At 39.1% G+C, this 22,141-nt stretch overlaps 1 protein-coding gene across 1 annotated transcript; it reads left to right on the top strand.

Moving 5' to 3' along the window:
• Positions 1–11,017: 11,017 nt before the first annotated feature.
• Positions 11,018–14,145, top strand: LOC145497271 (uncharacterized). Its single transcript, XM_081477095.1, has 2 exons — positions 11,018–11,151; positions 12,929–14,145. Exons 1-2 carry the CDS (start codon positions 11,089–11,091, stop codon positions 14,078–14,080), a joined length of 1,215 nt encoding a protein of 404 aa, XP_081333221.1. The 5' UTR covers positions 11,018–11,088; the 3' UTR covers positions 14,081–14,145.
• Positions 14,146–22,141: the final 7,996 nt, after the last annotated feature.

Here is a 22,141-nt window from a genome sequence, read left to right as displayed (position 1 = left end):
CCTGGGAAACAAGTACCGGGACCTAACGATTTTTTATTTAGTTTGAATGCAGAGATCACCTTCTTTCTATACAGTGAATATGACCAATTTCTACTGCAGGGTAAAAAATTATCAAGGAAAATGAGAGCATATAGCTGGCACTCGTAAAGAATAGTATGTAGCCCCAGAACACTACGCGCTTGGAACATATTGAGTCCCTGTCAACTAAATATGAGTGCCTTTATCATGAAACGTACATCAAATTGCTCCTTAACATTGATGCAATACATCCATTGTTGTATTTCTCGCTTAACGTTCTCCCTATTATTCTGCTCTCTTAAAGCGTAAGGTGAATGATTCAAATATGATCAATCATGTCTTCAAAGTCTAAGGAGTTAAGAATAAAAGAAATTAATCAAATTAGATTTAAGAAGTATTTGCCTTACGTTATGTATTGACATCCATAATGTATATTGCCATCCAATCAAAGCTAACCTGGAAGTGTGCACAATTATGTCTACTATTAATTTAGGAGTTTGTCTGGAAGACTTCGAACTTGTATTAATCAGTAGCATCGGTAGAATCAGTAGTTTGAGCCAGTATCAGTGATCAGGTCAGAAGAATCTGCAGTACCAGTATGTTGTACAAGAAGGAGTTGTTGCAAAAGGCAGTGCCTCCAAAGAACTAGACGCTCTAAGAGCGTCTGCTCGGGCCTCGTACCCCAATATCAAATTTAAAAAACGTATTGAACACAATAAACAGAGTAATGAAAATAGGTACACAATGAGTACATGTGTATTAGCTTACTCGAATTCAAGATAAGATTGGGAAAGAAATCTTTCCTTGCAGGCTGACAAACTCATCAGTTCCCTCTACGGCCCCTTCCCTGCGCTGGAAATGCTGCCAGATCTTTACAACCCCGACGGTTACTGTTGTTTACAGTTGAGCATTTATTGAAGAAAACATTTGCTGAGGTCAAGTTAAGAAACTTTGGTACATTGATGCGGTGATTATATTATAATAACCCAAGTTAATCTATCAACACTCGCGCTGCCTGACAAACAAATTCTTGTATGTCCGTTATGGTTTTTGGTGATCTCTACCGTTTTATTAATCTTAAGTGTAAAATGTTCATATTTCGGGATACTTAGCGTTGTAAATAGATCATATTTCGTTTCCCATACAATTCCTTATAAAGCGTTCAAATTCTCACCCCGTCAGTTTAGACTCACTAGGGCTCTTTCTCCCCTGGACTCACACAACACATGACGCTTTCATGTGTGAATACGTATGTGTCCGAGAATTAATTTTTCGCTTTTCTCAAGACGCGAGCTTGGGACGCCTGTGGTTGAAATGCAAAGTGATTAATCAGACTTAGAGGTCGGCCAATTGCAAACTTCAACATGGCTCCTCAGGCAAACTCTGAGGTATGAGACATCTTGAATGAATCATGTTGACTGCAAGGTTAACCTGTTCCAGGCTCTCAGTTGGTGGAGGTGAATGGAAGGGGAGGAAGGCGAACCTATTACACGTGGCTCTCTACTAACTGAATTTCTGGCACAGTGAGGCCAAAATTGGTGTTGAAACGTTCCACCTTAGGGTTATATTAGGCTATCAAATGCACTTTATTTCTTTTCATCCTACTGAACCAGATTGTATTTTCCCTGCAATTATTGCGTTGAAAAGATAGCTTACGCCGGAGAGTTATTAAATGACAGTTGTGCTGTTTAAAAACAAAGTTCATTAAAGAGATCGTTAAAATGCAACAAACGCCTCGATTGATGGTTAAGCAGTTGTATAACGTCACATACTGAACAGAAACATCTAGAGCCCATTCTTGAATGCGACTACCGTTTTTGGAATGTCCAAAGGTGGTCCTTCGACTGTATATGAAACAATTTTTGTTCTGGAGTTCTCGAAAGTTTGCTGGATGCGACAAATTTGCACTGTCAAAATCATTGAGACACAATGTCCTTCGTAGACATATATATTACATGGTGATGGAAATCTTTGCATTGCAATCATTCCAGTTGGAAATATATATCGCGCTCGCGGGTACTCCGCGCGCGTTTGTGCTCCATCGTGAGCCTGTTCGCAGGCTAGCCTGGGCAGGGTGCGTGGAAAAAATGTCGCGAAGGGAAGGCGTTGGGAAGGGTTATGAGACCCAACTCTGCAGATTTCGTGGCGTCATATAAAATTTATACTTTCTTTCAGAGGTCTAGTTGTTTCAAGTCTCAATAAAGTAAATTTGTTTACCTTCAATTAGATGGCTTTTAAAATCGATATTAATTTGGAATGGTTTTTTACAATGTCAAAACCGAAGAAACTATGATAAATCTGATCAATGCTGACAACAGAATGAGACCATGTTATTGCATTAAATTTATTCTTCTTATAAAATGAGTCCATAAAAATTGCCCACCAATCTGCTTTTACCGTTACCTACTATTTCAGACTACATATCGTTTAGCTGTCTTGCTGGGAACAGCTCCATTGAATTTCTTATGAATAAAACTACCGATCGAATTGTCAAAATCAATTCTTGGTAAAATTAGGCTTGATATCACCGCTTCTTAGGGTGAGAAATCCTTTCTTTCTTTTTTTGCTGTATATCGTAACCAAACAGACTTTTTGGACTGACTTAATCACGACTGTTAAGAATCCGTTGAATGCTGCTTTTTCCAGAGGCAAAAAAATAACTCATGCACGCCTTGCGTGCCTATGTTTCAAAACTGTTGGAATGAAGTTAATCAACGCTTATAACGGGAGAACATCAAGCATTCCCGGAAAAAAATGTTAACCAAGCATTGTTTGATCAGTTCACGCTGTGATGGGAATAAAGATGCTCCGATTTCCCTACCCTTTCAATTTGTGAAATCCCCTCCTTTTTATGTGCCTAAAACTTGAGAAAGGTACGCTTTACAGGAGAGCCTCACATTAAAGGTCACTATGGGAAGTAATCTCCCCCCCCCCCCCCTGGGGGTTAAAGCTCGGAAAAATTGTCAACTAAAGCAAAATGATTTGAGGTTTGAATAACTCTTTTGGTGAAACATGTGTGAAAACATTTACACTGCAGGCTGTTGAGGTTACTGTAATTTTCTGGTGAGAAAGAGTAACGTTTCACAAAGGGAAAGTGCGTGCAGTCGCTTCTCCTAGTTTTACCAGTAAATAGAGTTTGTTTACCTGCTATTTGGTTAGTGCTGCTTCATAGAACTGATTTCTATCGATTCGAGGTTATTTACTTTTAAATGTCCCTGCGTTTTAAACTACCTTATAAGCCAATTGTTTACAGTATTCAACAATTTCGGGACCTTGATAACTGGCCACTTAATAAGGGATTGTAGAGGTTCGACGGCATTGTTCATATATCTGACCTTATTCCCTTAGAACTCGAGACAGGCTTAGGGCCCCAAGTGCCTTGACCACACCCCTGACTAGGAGATTGACCCGTCAAGGAGTCTCTCCAGCAGGCTCCCCTCTAAACACAGACCCCTAGAGCATTGCTCAAAAATTGAGAAAAGTGCTCAGCTACACAGTCAAAATTCACGTTATTTTAGCGCTGAACCTCAAGTCTAGCTAAGTGAAGGTCTCACTAAAAGACACCCGTCCGGCCCTGCTTTTGACGGCTGGCCGCCAGCAAATTAAACCACCAATAAATAGGTGCCGAGCCTGGCCTTGATGGAGCTCCCCCCTTACCACTTATAAGTTTGGAGGAGCCGGCTAGACTTCGACCAGGCGAGTACCTAGCGGGCATGTCAGGTAGCGAAATCGCTATGAAAAAGGTGTCAAAACTTGTGGGAAACGTTTTCTTCTGACCGTGGGCGATAGCTTACAGTCAGGACTCTTTGGCGCTTTAAAAACCGGGGAAGGGGTAACTTCAAGATGGGATGTGTCAGAGTTACCAGGGTCCTGGCTGCCGGCTGCTACCAAGCTGTGCCCAAGCCAGACCCAAAAAGCCTCTGTATTTCCTGGAAAAGTTGCAGGCTCCGCGTTGGCGTGGTTTACATACATTCAGACACTTTCATTTATTTATTTATTACATTATTTAGTATTATATTTAAATGTAATTATGTTATTGTTATTTTATTTATGAGCTTTCCCAATATTTACCAGGAACAACACAGACATTTTCCAGTCTGACTGAAGATGTAAGTAGGTGTTAGTAAGTTATGGCTCAACTTTAGTGGTGTATTATTCATTTCTACATGTACAAATCGTCCCGTTCTGTTTGCAAAGTTTTCTTTAAGGAAATAAGTTAAACCAAGGGGAAAGATAACAAATAACAAATAAATGGTCCTCTAGAAACAGCCCAATTTAAATGACGATTTTTTTTTCTCAAAGATTACCGACGAAAGCCGACTTCGGATCTGTTTCAAATCCTCAACTGATGATATAGACCGTCCGCTTTCGTGTTTTCATGCATAGGCGAACCCGAAAACGACCGAACTTTTCCGAGAAATTTCAAACACTGCGCTGATCAACTATGACGACCAAATTGTTTTGTTATTCCTTACGTAAGAGAAAATATTACAAACCGAACAAGTACCGAGCTTTTCCGAACAATTGCGAGCACTTGCTGACTAGCTGTGACGGAATTGTTTTGATATTCATTACGTAAGCGAATCTATTACAGATAGCTGACAATTAGCAAGTATTTCCGAATAATTCCGAACACTTCGCCGATCATCTGTGACAGAGTGAAGTGTTTTGCTAAGGGTTCTTTGCGTGAGCGAATACATCACAGAAACCGGACAATGACCAAACTTTTCCGAACAATTCCGAGTACTTGCTGACCAGCTGTGGCAGAATTGTTTTGCTATTCCTTACGCAAGCGACTGTATTACAGAAACAGGGCAATGACCGAACTTTTCCGAACAATTCCGAGCACTTGCCGGACCAGATGTGCAGAATTGTTTTGTTATCCCTTACGTGAGAGAATATATTACAAACCGTCAGGTACCGAGTTTTTCCGAACAATTGCGAGCGCTTGCTGACTAGCTGTGACGGAATTGTCTTGCTATTTCTTACGTAAGCGAATCTGTTACAGATAGCTGACAATTAGCGAGTATTTCCGAATAATTCCGAACACTTCACCGATCATCTGTGACATAGTGAATTGTTCTGCTAAGTGTTCTTTGCGTAAACAAATACATCGCGGAAACCGGACAATGACTGAACTTTTCCGAACAATTCCGAGCACTTGCTGACCAGCTGTGGCAAAATTGTTTTGTTATTCCTAACGTAAGCGAATGTATTCCAGCAACCAGACAATGACCGAGCTTTTCAGAACAATTCTGAGCACTTGCCTGACAAGCTGTAGCAGAATTGTTTCGTTGTTCCTTACGTAAACGAATATCTTACAGATAACGAGCGCTTATTTCCGAACAACACCGAACCGGCCCGACCGGTCAGCTGTGACAGCATTGGATTCGTTATTGACGTCACGGAAGTCATTACGGATAACGGACAATGACTGCGCACTTTCCAACAATTCAAAACACTTAACTGACCAGCTGGAACAGAATAGCCTTGCTTTTCCTTACGCAGGTAAACCTTTTAGAGTACCGAAAATGGCCGAGCACGTCCGAATATTCCCGAACAGTACCGATAGACTCCCTCATGCATGGTCAGCTGTTTTGAACCCCATTAGTAGTCAAATCTCGAACAAGTAAACGACTGGATTTAATACTTGTTAACACCTGCTTTGCAGCCGGGGGTACAGTTTTTTGCAGTTCTTAGCAACTTTATGTTTAACGAATATTTCTCCACAAACTATTTCTAAAACCACGTCCCAGAAATGGAAACCAACAGACTTGAAACTTGTTCTCGAAGAGACGGCAGCCGACAACTTCCGATCTGATCCGAGCCCTTAACTGATCAGTGAGCTGTGAAGGAGTTTAGCGTTCTTACACCCACTCCAGCATTTTGCTTCTACTCACGCCAGATACAGGAACAAGTTTTTCACTAAAATGAAATCAGCCACTGAGGCATCTGACTTTTCAGGATTGGACTCAGTTTTTTTTTTCACTTGATTCAACGATTAAGAGAGTTAAACGTTTGGCAAAAGTAATGCGTGCTGGTAAGTGATATTGTGAAGCCAACATTCAAACTCGTTAAAGTACCGGACATAAAATATGATTAGCATGAAGACTCGGGGGTTTTGGATGAACAGATAGACAGCAGAGGCGGTCTTGTAGTTTTTCAAAGTGGGTCCGATTCAATATTATTGGACAAGAGAGCCAAGAGAGCAGGTAGAAAGAAAAAGCAGGAGAAATTTGTCTTGATGTGTCTTCAAATTCTCGGAATTTCTGATACCACGTAATAAAAGTTATTGCAGTCGATATGAGTATTAAAAATTGAGCTTCACATTAAGTGCGTAGCTCACAGTGTCTACTGTAACATTCCTGTCTATGGTTTGGTTAAAGCAAGAGAGCTGGCGCGCCTGCGTTATCACGTTGTAGGAAAGCGCTACTGAAGCAATTGAAACCCACCAATAGAACAACTGAACATTTTTAAACAAAAATAGATCTGTGCGCGACCTTTAACTTCGGACCGTCAATTGGCCACTTGGAAATTTGAATAAGAAACCTCTGCTCAGAGTTAGGCGTAAAGTAGACACGCACTGAAATAAAAACATTTTGATTAATTATGACTGACTTAAGCGGGCTCGTGGCCGATTGAACTGACAGTGGGCGAAAGAACAAAACTCCCTCCAGGAATATCGATTTGTTTGTCTTTTTCATTCACAAGCCGACACATCCAAATCAGGGATCTTTAGTTCTTGTTTTGATGAGTTAGTCAGTGAATCGTGAAGTTCACGTACATTAATTCCGAGTTATTAAGTGGCTTGGATACCGCAAAGTAGTGGTACAATGGCACGTAACAACCGATATGAGTGGGCGTCGTATGACATGGCAACTAACAATCAGTGTAGGCCAAGCACAGGTGTTGTGATGACTGTGCATATGAACGGCTGAATTTTTAAATTGTAAACTGACTTTGTTTTTCCAGTTTCTAAACATCACCTTCAACTGGCTAGCAATTTATCCACCTAAGTAAGACACTTAATTTTTATCGCTCGTGGGTGTTTCCTGTTGACAATATTGTGTATGACTCCTATTGATCGTCAGCTAGATCTTTGTAGATTGAAAGCTTAATCGATTGCTCTACCAAAGAGAAAGACAGCGGAAATCCAGATTGTTTTGCACCTGTTCGACTCATACTGCCTTGCACCCTTAAAACACGTCAGTAAACACTTGTTGCTTTCTGTCCCCATCAAGCCAGTAAATAACTGAAGTGCTAACCAGTAACAAAGCTCTCCAGCCGCACGCATTCAGCGTCTTTGCTCTCACGTTGAAACAATTATTTTTTCAATGATATATTTCTTTTATTCAAACAAGTCATTTCGAGATAAAAATTACTACCAAAGTACCTAAAAGCGTCATAACGTCGCATACAATGGAAGGGAAATCGTCTAGGCGCGACGTTTCTACAAACATGCCCCAGAACTCCTTTGGAAAGGAAAAAGCTCCGCTCCTGTCGATTCTCGCTCTTCCGGTAGCCGAGAATTAACTTGAAAACTGTCCTCCTATGTGTTCCCTGATATTCTTATGTTGCATATCAAACATCCATCAAGAACGAAAGAAAGAAAGAAGGTGTCTCCCAGTTTCCTGAGAAAGCACTGATAAAGGGTATTAGGGGCCACTTTAGGCTCTATTCCCCTTAAATGCGGCGAGCGTAAAGGTCCAGCACTGACCACCGAATGAAAGCACTAATCGCAGAGTGAGGACCATCCAGTACGTTTCACATCGGTTGAATTGGTAGAAAACATTGAGGTGCATGAGTATTGGAAGTTGCAGTTCATTGTTAAAGAAATGTGGGAGGTCAACAAGTGTCATATCAAGTAAAGTAGATTCACTTCCTTAGACAGCAAATATAATTTGCCATTAGGATATTTTTGTCTCAACTCGGAAATAACGGACAAAACACTCGAGCTCAGGTTTACAAGCTCTAGGATGTGCGTCATTTAAATTTCACGCGCCATTGTTTTAGATTGAAACAGTGCCTTAAGCGCGGAAACACTTAACAGTAAACTCGGAAACAGTTATAACCATGCAACAAATATGATGGCACAATGTTTCAAATTAAACCAAGCGAGGTTTCTGGGTGCGGTCAAGGCCCTTATAGAGATGGTAACACCGTCATGGGCCTCGAACATTCGCTATTGATAACTAATAACAAGCAGTTTATATATATAAAGATTGTCAAAAAGCTGATCAAACGAAGATATAGCCGGGTGTTCGGAGCCACGGTTGGAGAGATCTACATCATATTTTAGCCTGAACTTACGCACGTGACCTCAGGTTGGTCAGAAGTTTCACTTTTCTATATAAATAATATCGATTTTAGTTAGTGTACTATCTTCGCTATAAATTGTAATTGTGTAGGCAAGCTGTTTTTAGAAATTTGTTCCTAAAACTAAACCGAGAGTCGTTTATTCTCTCATCCTACTTGCGGCGAATTCTTTGTACCTTTAGATGGAAAATAAGAGAGCAAAAACTTTAATCTAGAATTTTGGAGGACAACTATACAAGTAATAAAATAATGGCCGGTAAACAGTACAGTTTAAGAAAATGAAATCTGCAGTATACCAGTTTACTCTTAAGTGTGGTTTTGGAGGATGAGGATAAATTTAGAATAAGACACTTTTTTGAAAATAACATCACCAAAAGCCGGCAATAAAATGCTTAAGTTTCCATTCAACATTTCTATAAAGTTAACATTAATTTGCCCGCACAATCTACTCATCCGCGTGACAAACTGACGCTTGAAATTATTACCTGTTCACTTTGGAGGAAACAGTTCGTCATTTCACCAGATAACACTGAATCTAGTGCTGATGATTTTCGATTTAAAATAGTGATGTTTACATGGTGATGTTCTGTAAGGTTTCCGAAGACACGATTTCAGTGAAAATGTAACAACAACTTAGCCATCTCAGCAAGCTCAGAATATAAGCTTAAATTGAAGGATTTGTAATGCAGGAAGACTACCAAACTGAACTGTATTTGCTACACATGTGGCAGATTTATACACTGTAATCTCTAAATGATCTGAAATACTGTGATACTAGCCTTGGTGCATAGCTAACTGATGATAATGCTAAATGCATCTTCCAGAAAACATGTTATCTAATATGAAAGAGAGGTTTTATAAGGTTAATTAAGCAGCTGAACTTTGTCATAATCACGATTTTATTTGTGAGGGGAAGCCAGTGAAAGCCACTGAAGTGCGAAAGCGGTTTCCGTTGGGAATTCTATGCTGATCATGCTTGTTTCAGTGCAAGCAAAAATCAAGTATTTTGGACTGCTTTTTAGCGCTGCCATCTTCAACGTTTTAAAACCATTTAGGCGAGAAACGGTATGGGCAAAATTGCGATGACTTTCACCGAAAGAGCATAACTTTCGAAACTGGAATCGAGCAGCCACAATTGAAGAATGCCCAACTTGGCATATGCCGTGTACATAAGAATAATAAGAGGTTACTAAGAGGTTACAATAATATTGTAAGTGAGTAGATAGTGAGCATTACTGCATCATAACGTATGGCATTCACACATTTCAATTCTGCCGAATGGACCCTGGAGTTATTTGCGATTGCACGTCATTAACAATAACAAATTAAAAACAATAAATCTACTTTATAATAGTGGCTAGAAATGTGATTTTTTCGCAATTTGCACCTCAGAATAACAATACAAATACCATCAAACAGTAAATCTACTGAATGGATCGGAATACAAGTTATTCGCAAGGACTGCACCTCTAAACGAAGTAGACTGCTCCCTCGGCCGCAAGAATCTGACTTTCGGCGGAAGCGGTCCAGTGTTCGATCGACAAACTCAAGCTCTGAGCACATAACAACGGCTGGAGAAAAACTAATAAAGGAACATTGTCTTCACTGTAAAAGCCACTAAATCGTTCGTGACCCACCGACAAATAAAGCAGAATTTGGCATGACTACAGTTTGTGTCTACGAGCACTCAGTTATGATGACACCAACGGACACGCGCGTGCTCAAAATCATCATGAAGAACAAATCAGGCTCATCAGGCAACACAGGTTTCCAATACTAATGTACTGCTCGGTTGCTCGCATTAACTATTTAATACAACGTTCTGAAATACCAGAATATGTTGAAAGTTTATCTTTGATAGAACCTCACTGATAGAGGTTCGAACATTGTCAAAATCAAAGCCTAATCGTGTTTAAATAAATGCTATTATTTATTATGATTATTATTATTATTATTATTATTATTATTATTATCATTATTATTATTACCAAGATCTACCAAACTTGATATAGAAAAATTATTTTACCTAAAATGGCTCGCTGAAATACCACTTGGTTTATTTCCCTAGGTATAGGATATGCTGAAGATATATATTTAGTACAACAATAATTGTAGAGGTTGGAAAAATCGATGGCAGCCCTCTGAAATATCGGCTTTGTTTACCGCCCAAATTAAAGTACTGATACGTGTGATTGACTCAAGCACGACATAAAAAACATATTTTCATTACTGGAAACCAAGAGAAAATGATCTTGTGGAAACCTAAAGGGTGCACTGAAGCCTTAAAAGGGGTTTTAAGATGAGTTACGCCTAATCTCCACAAGGGGTAAGGTCAAGTTTAATAAGTCTGGAAGATTTGTTTTGATTTTGTTTTACTCTGTGGTCATGTCTCACAACAAAAAAACCGCAAATACTAATTAAGTAGTTCAGTAGGTACTCAGCTTAGGCCAAATAACTTCAAGAGGATTGTAAGTCTAGTGAAAATGAAAATCTAAATAACAATCATTGCCATCGCATAGCCTGAGAATAAACTTCATTTTAAGGGATAAAAGAAATCATAGCTGTGCGAGTTTCGGATGTTTTCTAACATCACTATTGTCAAAGGGCAAACGTGACTGTAAGAAGTAATATAAGTTGTAAGTGAGTGAACACAAACCACAACTGTCTCTGCATGATAAGTGAGGGTGGAATGAATAAAATTCAGACAACCAATTTTATTTATTCCACCCTTACCCAAGAACCCAAGAACTGATCATGACTGATCTAGATTGCAGGACTGAAGAAAGGATTCCGGAATGCTTCGATCGACAATTACTGGTATTTACATCGTACTTCTTTAGTTTCATTTCTTTTGGTGACAAATCAGAGGCAAACACTGTTCAAAACCTGGCTCAGGCTTTGCTGATACATCTTTATGCTAATCTGTTTGCAGTTCTACACGAACTTATTGGTCATGAAATTCCTTAATTGAATATAATCCTTAAAATGGCCACTTACAAAAACATGAAACGGAAACCCTAGCTCAGGAACCGACACGTGTTAAATGAGATTCCATCGGTGAGGTCTTGATGTACCTCACGCCAGACGAACCGTACTAGCATAGAATATGGACTGTCCCCTGTACTGTCTTATGATATGATTATCATCTGTGCTAAACTGGCATGTCCGCCTTAAATTTCTGGTGCGTTTTTAAAGAACTTTCTCAAATTTTAGCCTTGGGTCCCTTAATCCAAAAACCGAAAGAATTCCTGTAAATGCGGTTTTCAGGAACAAAGAAAAGGTTTTAGGATGGTCGTTTTTAATGAACGTATCGTGTAAACTTTGTTGAGTTTTCTAGAAAGGAAGTCGAGGACACTTAATTTGCAAATGCTATTTTGCCAAGCTGCAATGACCAATTTGGCTTTATACTCGTAAACAGGTGGAAAATTAGAAAAGTACAAAGCACATGTAGATACAGATAGAGATACAGCTATAATGTTAGAATTTACGATAAGATTCTCCTCTATTAAGCTGGAGAGCGGTGCACATCCTGTGGGAAAAATGCAGAAAGCAACTTCGACATGTTTAGTTAATTCATAGTTATGGTTAATTACGCCTGTAGGAGAATTCTTTGTTTCCAATATTTGCCTCATTAGCATATGCAATTCAATTTCTGATCAAGGGACAAAAATATCAGTTCTGAATGTTGAAATGGCATAGCACGGTTAACTTTGAGTCCAATGTATTGAATACTTTTTTGTGCGACACGGGTTTAAAAACTCAAACTTTTACAAAGAATACGTGAGCTCATTGGCGCTTTTGCCACCCAAAACTTTTGCAGTTTTTTAAAATTCATTTCTCCATGAATATTACACCCAAAGAGCCAAAGATTTCACCATTTTCTAAGTTTCACAAGTTCTTCAAATGTTTCGAGTCAATTTTTATTATCATGAGGCCGTCGTGTGCTAGTGAGGAAAAATGTAAACAAAGACGTCAACGAAGATTGCTCAGTCTATGCCCCCTTTTCTATTATTTCAGTCTATTGTAGTGCTCATTAGCTTTTACTAGTTATTTATATTCAAATTTGCTCCTCCTTTAACATTTGCATTAAAGAAGGCAGAAGTTTCCGTCGGAGAATGTCCATCATCGTTTTCTTCAGGCACGTTATTTGAAATTGGACTCACACACTCAAACAAGCACATTTTGAACCACATGCAAAATTGAATAGGCTAATCTATTATAGACACTTTCTGTGTAATGATTTGTAATCATGGTAACTAATGCAAAGAAAACTCAAGAGAAATATCAAGAAGATAAGTCGAGCCAGCGAGTACAACGTATTTAATTGTTAGAATTGTGTCTGAAATTAAGACAGATTTTAAAAGATAATTTGGACGACTGGAAATCAAGCTACCTGGGTTGCATGAATCCTCGATTTCGTAATTGGCACCCCTATGCAAATATGCTAAACATAGTCTGACTTTGCACTTACAAATTACCTAGCAAAGAGTTAACCAATGGTGTGGAAATACCATTGAACGGCTATTGTACCTATATCTGAAGGTATTACTGAATGAGAGAGTTAAATTAAAACTTGTTTTTGTTTTTGTATTAGAAAAAGGAGATTGAGATGAAGGCAAAACCGCAACAATCGCAACAAAGCCAGACCAACATATTCCGCAATCCTGTTTGGAATAGTGCACTCGGAACTTGTGCCAATCAAGTTGATCAAGGGGGCTCCCGACGGGATATCGAGAGGGCAACGAATTCTTTAGGGACCTGCAGCCCTTCCAGACTGCAACACCGTTGTGTTGAAGGTTACACTAACGATGTCAAAAGCATTATACCTCCAAGGCCGATACGTGTGTGTTCTGCAGTGGACAATGGAATGTCATCAGATTTTAATTCAATGGAAATGTGTTTTGATGGCTCTTGGCGATCGCCGGCTTCCTCTGGTTTGTCAAGCGTGTCAGGCGTAATTGAAAGAAAGCTATCTTCCGAAAGCATTGACTCAGAGATTCTACCCTCGAGCTTGGATGCTGCACCAAGTCTTGATGATGTCTTTGATGTCCTTGATGAAATGGATCCCTTTGAGCCAGATCTTACCATAAATGCACATGCTCCCTTGCCAGCGCCATCAACTCCATTCATGCCCCAGCTTTACTGGTCTAATAGCCTATATCAGCCACCTAGTGGCTTAAATGCGTGCAATTCATTCCAGCCCTTTCACTTTGGCCTCGTAAAAAGTCTTCAAAACCCCTCACGAGGTTTGATCACAGCTATGAGAAGGCTTTGTGAGTTACTTTCAAAACCAAGATCGGATCATTTGGAATCCGTCTTTGTTCGTCTTCTTAACAACACCTTAAACGATATGGAAGATGCCGCACAACCTCAATCCAAACGTCCGAGGCAGAACTACGAGAGGCTGCCTGTCTCTAAGAGGAAACGACCAAACAAGTCTACAGGCGATGCTGAAAGCAGATACGAATCAGCTAGCATCAGGCAGAGTCGTGCCCGCACTTCAAAGTCTCACTCTCTGCCAGTTATTTCCTCTAGGGTAGAGAGGCGTACAGAAACTGTGGATTTAACTGGCTCTGAAGAGTGTGAAGAACAGAAGCAACATGATAGTAAAGCAACTCAAAAGGAACCATTTGTTGCTCTAGAGGATACCATGTCAGCCTTCATAGAAAGTTTCTTTTCTAAGTCCTTGTCCAAAACTGTAAACTATCAAGAGACATCGGATAAATTGGAAGACTTTGTAAACTGAATTAATTAATAAGATTTTCTATTTGAACATTCATTGACATTTATTGAGTCAGCAGAAACTATACACAGTTATCACGTTAACTTTGACATAAGAAATATAAAGTAGTGCTCTCTTGTTCCTCGAGTTTTTTCTATTCATGCGCTCTACAGCTTCAATAATTGTCAATATTTGTTACTATGTTACCGATTGATAGTTCTTTGAATTGGCGGCACACCGCTACATCGCCTGTCACTCATTTCATGCATTAGAGATGTAAAAATCGAAAGGTTATTTTGCCTGCCAGATGAGCTGTTTATAACAAATCCAAGTCAAGGTCTCGTACTTTGTTATTCATAAAAGAAGATAAAGGGTAACTTAGTTAATCCTCTTCATAGGCCTTATTACCGAAGTAATCCCGGTGCCCAGGTACCCAAGGAACTCAGCACTCCAGTGGATAATGTTACCACGAGCGTTGCGTGGGTGTATTTTTGGAGGATGACAATCTAGGGTAGTCTGCGTGTGAAAAATCCTCGTCACAGGATCGTGAGCGCGGGCTAAACCCACCTGGGATTTTCAAAACCGAGAGGGATTTCCCTAGGGTAAATGGGAAATAGACGGATTCGGCTAACGTGTTTACAGCCTTGTCACCACACAATTCATACCACTCGATGATTCATTTGAGAGGTTACAGTTGTGCAATTTGCTAAACTCACTTGATTGCATGGGAGTATGTACAAACAGATTAATTGTAACCTCCCAAATGAATCATCACATGATCTGAATTGAGTGACAACAAGGATGTAAACACACTAGCCGAATCCGTTAATAGGCCCTTTACAGGATCTGGTCACATGGTACAAAAACACACGTGCTGAGACGCAAGTCGCACAGTGGGACTTCCAAAACAAAGCAACTCGTACCAGTCCACCTTGAGCTGCCTTTGTTTAGGAAGTCCCACTGTGCAGCTTGCGTCCCATCATGTGTTATTTTGTACCATGTGACCGGATCCTGCGAAGGGTCTATTCTCTTGCCCTTACTCCTCTCTTGTTATTCAGCATTCTCATACATACTCGAGGATGGTATATCATGAGCTGGTAAAATACCCTGACAAGTAGTACACCAAGGAAAAAGTTCACACAACTGAACAATAAATAAAAGATTACTATATAAATAACAACCCAATATAGCGCTCTGATCAATTCTATGACTCTAGTACACTGGAGCTACTGCAAATTTGCATCTTACATATGCACCACGTTGTGCATGGAATTTTGTAAATGAAAAAACGCAATAAAATTGTGTTATGAGAAAAACAATCTTTTCTTGAAGAAGTCAGAAAAGGACACCATAAAGTGATGAGAAAAACGGTGAGAAAAAATTAGTCGATAGTGTGTTAAGTGATGTAATTAAGTCTGTGAACAAACAAGCATTAAATGTTTTAACACTAGATCAATCAACAATAGCAACAGATGATCCTATGGTGACCCTCTTACCACTCCCCCTTTCTTACAACTGCTCCCTCCATTCCCCCCTCTGCCACCTCTGCTTACGCTGCCATGTTTATCCAGATGCCAAGAAGACACATTCGACTTGCTAAAGCGGGCGTGTTAACCCAGGTGCGTTGGCAACGATGTATCAGCTGTTTCGCCTCTCTCTAAAAGAATTGGAGATAAATACTGGAACTTTCATAATATTCCAGTGATATATTTCTGTCAACCCTTCCCTCCCCTCTTTCATGCAGACATGTCTCCCACATTGGGTCTGAAAAAGAGGAGCTGCTATTGTGAGTTGTCAGTTAAAAGTTTGTCTATTTGTCTATTTATCTGTGGTTCTTGTTTTGATGAGTTGGTCAGGAATCGTGAAGTTCGCGTGGATTAAATCCAAGTCAAGTGGATACCGCAAAGCCGGGGTATATTGCATGTACTACTAACCGATTTAAGAGGGCGTCGTATGGCATCGAAATTAACAATCAGGGCAGGCCAAACGTGTGTTGTGATGACTGTAAACCGGAACGGCTGAATTTGTTTTGGTGTTGACAACTTTAAATTGTTAACTGACTTTGCTTTTCCAATTTCTAAACATCACCTTCTGCTAGCTAACAATTTATCGATATCCACCAAAGCGAGACACTTAATTTTAATGGCTCGTAGGTGTTTCCTGTTGACAATATTGTGCATGAATCTTATCGTTCGTTAGCCAGGCCTTTGTACATTGAGGAATATTAACTGATTGTTCTACCAAGGAGAAAAACAGTGGAAATCTAGATTGTTTGGCATGTTTGCACCTGTTCCACTCCTGCCGCCTTACTCCCTTAAAACACGTTAGTAAACGCTTAGTGAATGCTTGCAGAGGTCGCCTACTTGTTGCTTTCTGTTCCCATCAAGCTAGTAAATATACAAAGTGCTAGCCTGTAACAAAGCTCTCCAGCCCGGCACCCATGGAGCGTCTTCGCTCTCACCAATTATTTTTTACATGATTTATTTCTTTTATTCAAACAGTTCATTTAATTTTGAGATAGGAATTGCCATCAATCATAACGTCGCATACAATGCGGGCACTACGTGTTTACAAACACGCCCCAGAACTCCTTTATTTTTTATCTATTTTTATTATTATTATTATTATTATTATTATAACTCCATTCATTATTATGTTCCAAATATATTTTTCATATTACAAAGTCATTATTATGTCACAAGATATCTTTCTTTAAAGGTATTTAAAGATATTAGATAAAGCAAGAAATAGAGAAGGACAAACTATAGTGAGACCAATTAAGGCCCTTAAAATACTGTATATTACCATTTTTTTAAACACAAACACACTCGCAAGCATGTGTTGACACACCATGACTGCAATCAACTAAATTTAATACTGAGCAAAAAAATATTCATAAAGCGCCTTTTTAACGAGAGGTTTAGATGAAATACTAAGAACAGAAAGACGGAGGTCATTCCAATAGTATTTACCAATAACGGTGGGGCAAAACTTCCTTGTATTTATTCTAAAGTAAGGAACAAGAGTGAGAAATCCTTTAGAAAGGAAACAGCTCCTTTCTTATCAATTCTCACTCTTGCAGTAACCGACAATCAACTTGAGAACTGTGCAAGACATCAACCTGAACGCACAAGTCAACCACCACCGAAAGAAATCAGGAACCGTTTCTTCACGTCGGGTGACTTGGTAGAAAACACTGAGGTGCATGAAACGCTGAGGTGAAACACAGAGGTGTTTCATTGCATGAAATGCCGGTGAGCTGCGGTGTTTCACTGCATTAAAACACCGAGGTGTACGAAAACACAGAGGTGCATTGGAGCTTGAAGTTCATTGTCAAAGAAATGTGGGAGGTCAACAAGTATCATTTGAAGAAAAGTAGATTCACTTTCTTTAGACAGTTAATGTAATTTGTCATTGGGATATTTTTGTAAATAACCGACAAAACTCTCAAGCTTAGGTTTACAAGCAGAGTGGTTAACTTTCACGGGATATGCGTCATTGAATATCACGCATATCACTGCAAAAGCAACAATCTATTATTGTCATAATTTTAACTTCTGCTCTCTTGCCTTGACCATTGTTTTAAATCAGAACAGTGCCTTAGGCCCGGGAACCCTTAACAGTAAACACAAAAACAATTACAATCATGCTGCAAACATCACAATGTTTGAAATAAACCAATGCGAGGTTTGTGGGTGTGGTCAAGGCCCTTTATAGAGATGGTAACACCGTCAGGGATCTCAAGCATTCGCTATTGATAATGAATAACGAGCGGTTGATATATAAAGATTGTCAAAACATTTTTCATATGAAGATTTAGTCGGGCCGTTCAAAGCTCAGTCGGGGAGATCTGCATCATTTGTTGGCCTTACCTATAACACGCGCCTCAGGTTGGTCAGAAATTTTACTGTTCTATATAAATAATATCGAATTCAGTGTACTATCTACGCTATAAATTATAGTTGTTTATGTGGGTTGTTTTTAGGAATATGTTCCTAAAATTAACTGAGTGTTCTTTATTCGCTCATCCTATTTGGGACGAATACTTTGTACCTTGAAATGAAAATAAGAGAGCAAAAATTTTAATCCGAAATTTTTGGAAGACAACAATTTGCCCGCACAATCGTGACAAATTGCCGCTTGACATTATTATCTGTTCACTTTGAAAGAAAACGGTTCGTCATTTCACCCGAAAACACTGAATTTAGAGCTGATAAATTTCGATTTAAAATAGTAATGTTTACATGGTGATGTTCTGTTAGGCTTTCCAAGACAGGATTTCCGTGAAAATGTGACAACGACTTATTAATTAGCCATCTTGCATTAAGTTCATCCCCCTCATCCCCCTATTAACTCAGAGAAACTCAACACCTGGCTTCAAAGGGCTTATAAGCATAGACTGAAGGATTTGTAATTCTGGATGACTATTTGAACAGTGACAGATTGACTATTTGCTACAGTGGTAGATTTCAACGAATCGATTTATACACCAGTCAATCTCTAAATGATCTAAAATACTGTTATACTAGCGTCGGTGCATGGGTAACTTATGGTAGTGTCAAATGCATCTTCCAGAAAACATGTTATCTAATTGGAAAGAGTGGTTTTACAAAGTTAGCGAAGCAGCTGATGATTGTCACAATCACGATTCATATTTGTGAAAGGAAACCACTGAAGTGCGAAGGCGGTTTCTGCTGGGGATTGTTGGGAATTCTATGCCGGTGTAGGTTTCAGTTGAGTGCACAGCGCTTTTAGCGGCGCTAACTTGAACTGTTTAAAACCATTTCGGCGAGAAACAGTACGCGCAAAATTGCGATGACTTTTAAGCAAAACAGCATAACTTTTGAAACTGTAGAAGAGATGCCAGGCGCCTTTTTCTGGGAACCATTTACATAAAGAGGAGAGCCATTTACATAAAGTCGGCAGCTAAACACGATGACGTCACAAAGCATGATAAGTTGGCGCGCGCGGTAATAAAATTAATTAATTATTGGCTCTCGTCAATCTATTGTATTTCGGGAAAAAAGGCCGATATTCAACTGTGGCTAATGAATCTAATGCGCGGGAAACTTCTTAATTTATGCCGAACATGTCTCAGCAAGTAAGTAGACTTCGATACCAACTAGATAAAGACTGTTCGAAACGCTAAAATTTATCGATATTTTCAACCAGAAAAGACAGCCAAAAAACGCCATAAACGCCACTTTTTAGTTCTGTGTTTTCTTCGAGAGCTCTCGTGTTGATCGCGGGCTACGTGACAGATTAGGAAGCTATTGTGTTTTCAACATAAAAGCGCGCTTCCATAATAATTTAATAATAATTTATTCATTTAGCCAAGTGTAGCCAAGTCATTCATTGCAATTCACTTGCTAGGAAAAAAATTGTTTTGGTTTATGCGAAACGTTATTAATCGTGAAAATGGCTTTAATGAATGTGAACGATCTAAAAACTTCTTTGAACGCTTGTCGAGCTTTTCGAGAATGTTGATCGAAATGAAACCATACACCGTGTCGAAAAATGAGCGCGTATTTTATAATCTTAACTTTCTATTTGTATTTTTTCTACAAAATTAGAAGTATTTAAACTGTTTTTAATGAGCTCTGTAGTTTACATCATAGCTCTCATCTAAGGTTCTTACCAGTTCTGCTATCTTCCCCCTACCGAGCCATTTTGCAATAGCCTTTGGTCAGTGTCCAATGCAACGAAATCGTTTTACCATATGGGAAATCATTCGACAAAGCTCCCAGTGACTTCCACCATGCGCTCACGTGATTTCAGCGTGCTATACCCCTCCCAATTCCTTCAATCCCCAGTTAGTAAAATCCCATTGTTTTCTGACCCTGTCTAAGTTGTGAGCTAGTATTCAAGCTAGGCCGTTCCCTGTTTTCATGTTTTCTGTTTTAAAAATAATTTGTCATTATAATTTAATCTTCAATCTCTTTTTTGCAGTGCTAAGCGTACGCGTTTACCACCAACAGTTAGTTTTTTCGCCCTTAGACCCGTACTATCGAGGCCCACGGGCCGGGGATACTGAAATTTTTGAAATTTTTCCGGCAAAGCGCTGATGATTCAGGCAAAAGTACACTGGAGAAAACATTCTAAAGGTAGTCAAGGCCAGGCTTGTAGGCTACTTTCTCTAATGTTTGCCTTGTCTAAACGGAGTTAAGGTCGAATGATCTAAAGATCCAGGAATTCTGTTCAGCGAAAAAGCCATATATCGTTCAAATGTATATCGTGGAAATCCACGAGACGGATGTAATTAATTCCATCAACGAAACAATGACGAGAGAATCAAAGCAAACGAAGACCAAAACTTTTGTTTTTGTCGTGGCTCTGAAAAGAGCCATTTGGAATGGCTCCACAAAGAGCCGTTTTAAAATTTTCTTGAACTTCTCGCACGAGGAAGAATTAACTGTTTCTTTTATAAGTTTCTGATTTTACTAAGCTGTCGATCGAGGTCAAAGAGTATGCGATGTTACAAAATAACTACAGTGGAATCCCGATTCCTCTAGCCCTCATATGTTTTCGAACCTCCCGATAACTCGAACCAAAAGTCGTTTCTCTCTCCTCAGTCGAACACTGTAGTTATTATATCAATATATTAATATAATAATTAATTATATTATATTAATATTCAATTAGCAAAATTTATTTCATTTTGCTTTGATCTAAGCAATATTCTACTTTCAAATCAAACCAATGTAACTTGATTGCTATATCATAACATTATTATATGATCACGATAATTGTTACTGTTTTGGTTTTAGTTTACAAAAGCTTTTACAACACTGTATGTATTTATGGTCATGCAAATGAAGCTAGTTGTTGTTGTTGTAACTTTACCTCAGACTTCGCGAACTATCCGATTTTTCGAACCAATTTTCGTTTCCCTTGAAGGTTCCAAAAAACGGATTCCACTGTAATTTTGGAATAATAATAGCTTCATTAGACGTGAGAATTGTGAACGTTTTTGTTTTTACTGCGATTTGAGTGCGTTTGCACAACACATGCTTTCGGGTATTGTATAATTTATTTCGAGCAATAAGGTCACCGCCCCCCATCCCCAGGTCCGAAAATGCCCGTTCGCCTATATCCACTATACGAAACAAAAGTACCCGTAGCGAACTATATTTTATCATTCATAATAATAATAGAGCTTCTTCGAAGGAGAAAAGGAATAGAGTTTTAAAACGAATTTAGGCAAGTTTCGAGGGCGACAAAGCTCTTTAAATATGCCCGATCCAAATGAGATTGTTTCACAACGCTTGCCACTTCGCTCGCGGAGTTGTTTTCCCCGGTCGACAATATTTTGGCCCATCTCAATTTTCTTTGCCTTACTTTTGGTTCTGGAAACAAAACAGTGTTGATGCGGAACAAACACGATCGAATTCGGGAAATGTTATTTTCTCCAGTGCCAACCGCACAACGAAAACGTCCGCCATCGCTGCCCTGTTCCCGAAGACTGAATCAAGTGTCCAGGCATTTCCTGAAGAAACGAAAGCCATCGACAGAAGCTAGGGAAGAGTTGCTTTGTAGGTTTTGAACACAATGACTTGCTATCTAAAGTTGTAGAGTCACGACAATAATCTCATCAGCCCACCATTGTTTACATATTGCCGTGAAAAATTTAGCGAAAAGAGTTCATGTTATAGCTGTATTGAAAAAATGACAAAATACAGTTCTCTGGTTAGCATATTAATAACAATAGGTGACGTCACTGATATCTTTGGTATAGTTCGCTTGAGGTATTTTTGTTTCGTATAGTACTGGTCTAAGAGCGAAATACCGAACTGTTGATGGTTAACGCTTAATACTGCAGAAAGGAGATTGAAGGCTAAATTATAATGACAAAACAGAAAACATAGTTTTGTGCAAAATATACAAATAGAAAATTAAGGTTATAAAATACGCGCTCATCTTTCGTCACGGTGTATGGTTTTATTTCGATCAACATTCTAGACAAGTTCAACAAGCGTTCAAAGCAGTTTGTAGATCGTTCACATTCGTAAAAGCCATTTTCACGATTAATAACTTTTCGAATAAACCAAAACAATTTTTTTTTCTAGCAAGTGAATTGCAATGAAT

The sequence above is a fragment of the Orbicella franksi genome, chromosome 9 (assembly GCF_964199315.1).
Source record: "Orbicella franksi chromosome 9, jaOrbFran1.1, whole genome shotgun sequence".
NCBI lineage: Eukaryota > Metazoa > Cnidaria > Anthozoa > Scleractinia > Merulinidae > Orbicella > Orbicella franksi.
Note: the sequence above shows the minus strand (reverse complement) of the source record. Positions and strands in the feature narration are given on the sequence as shown.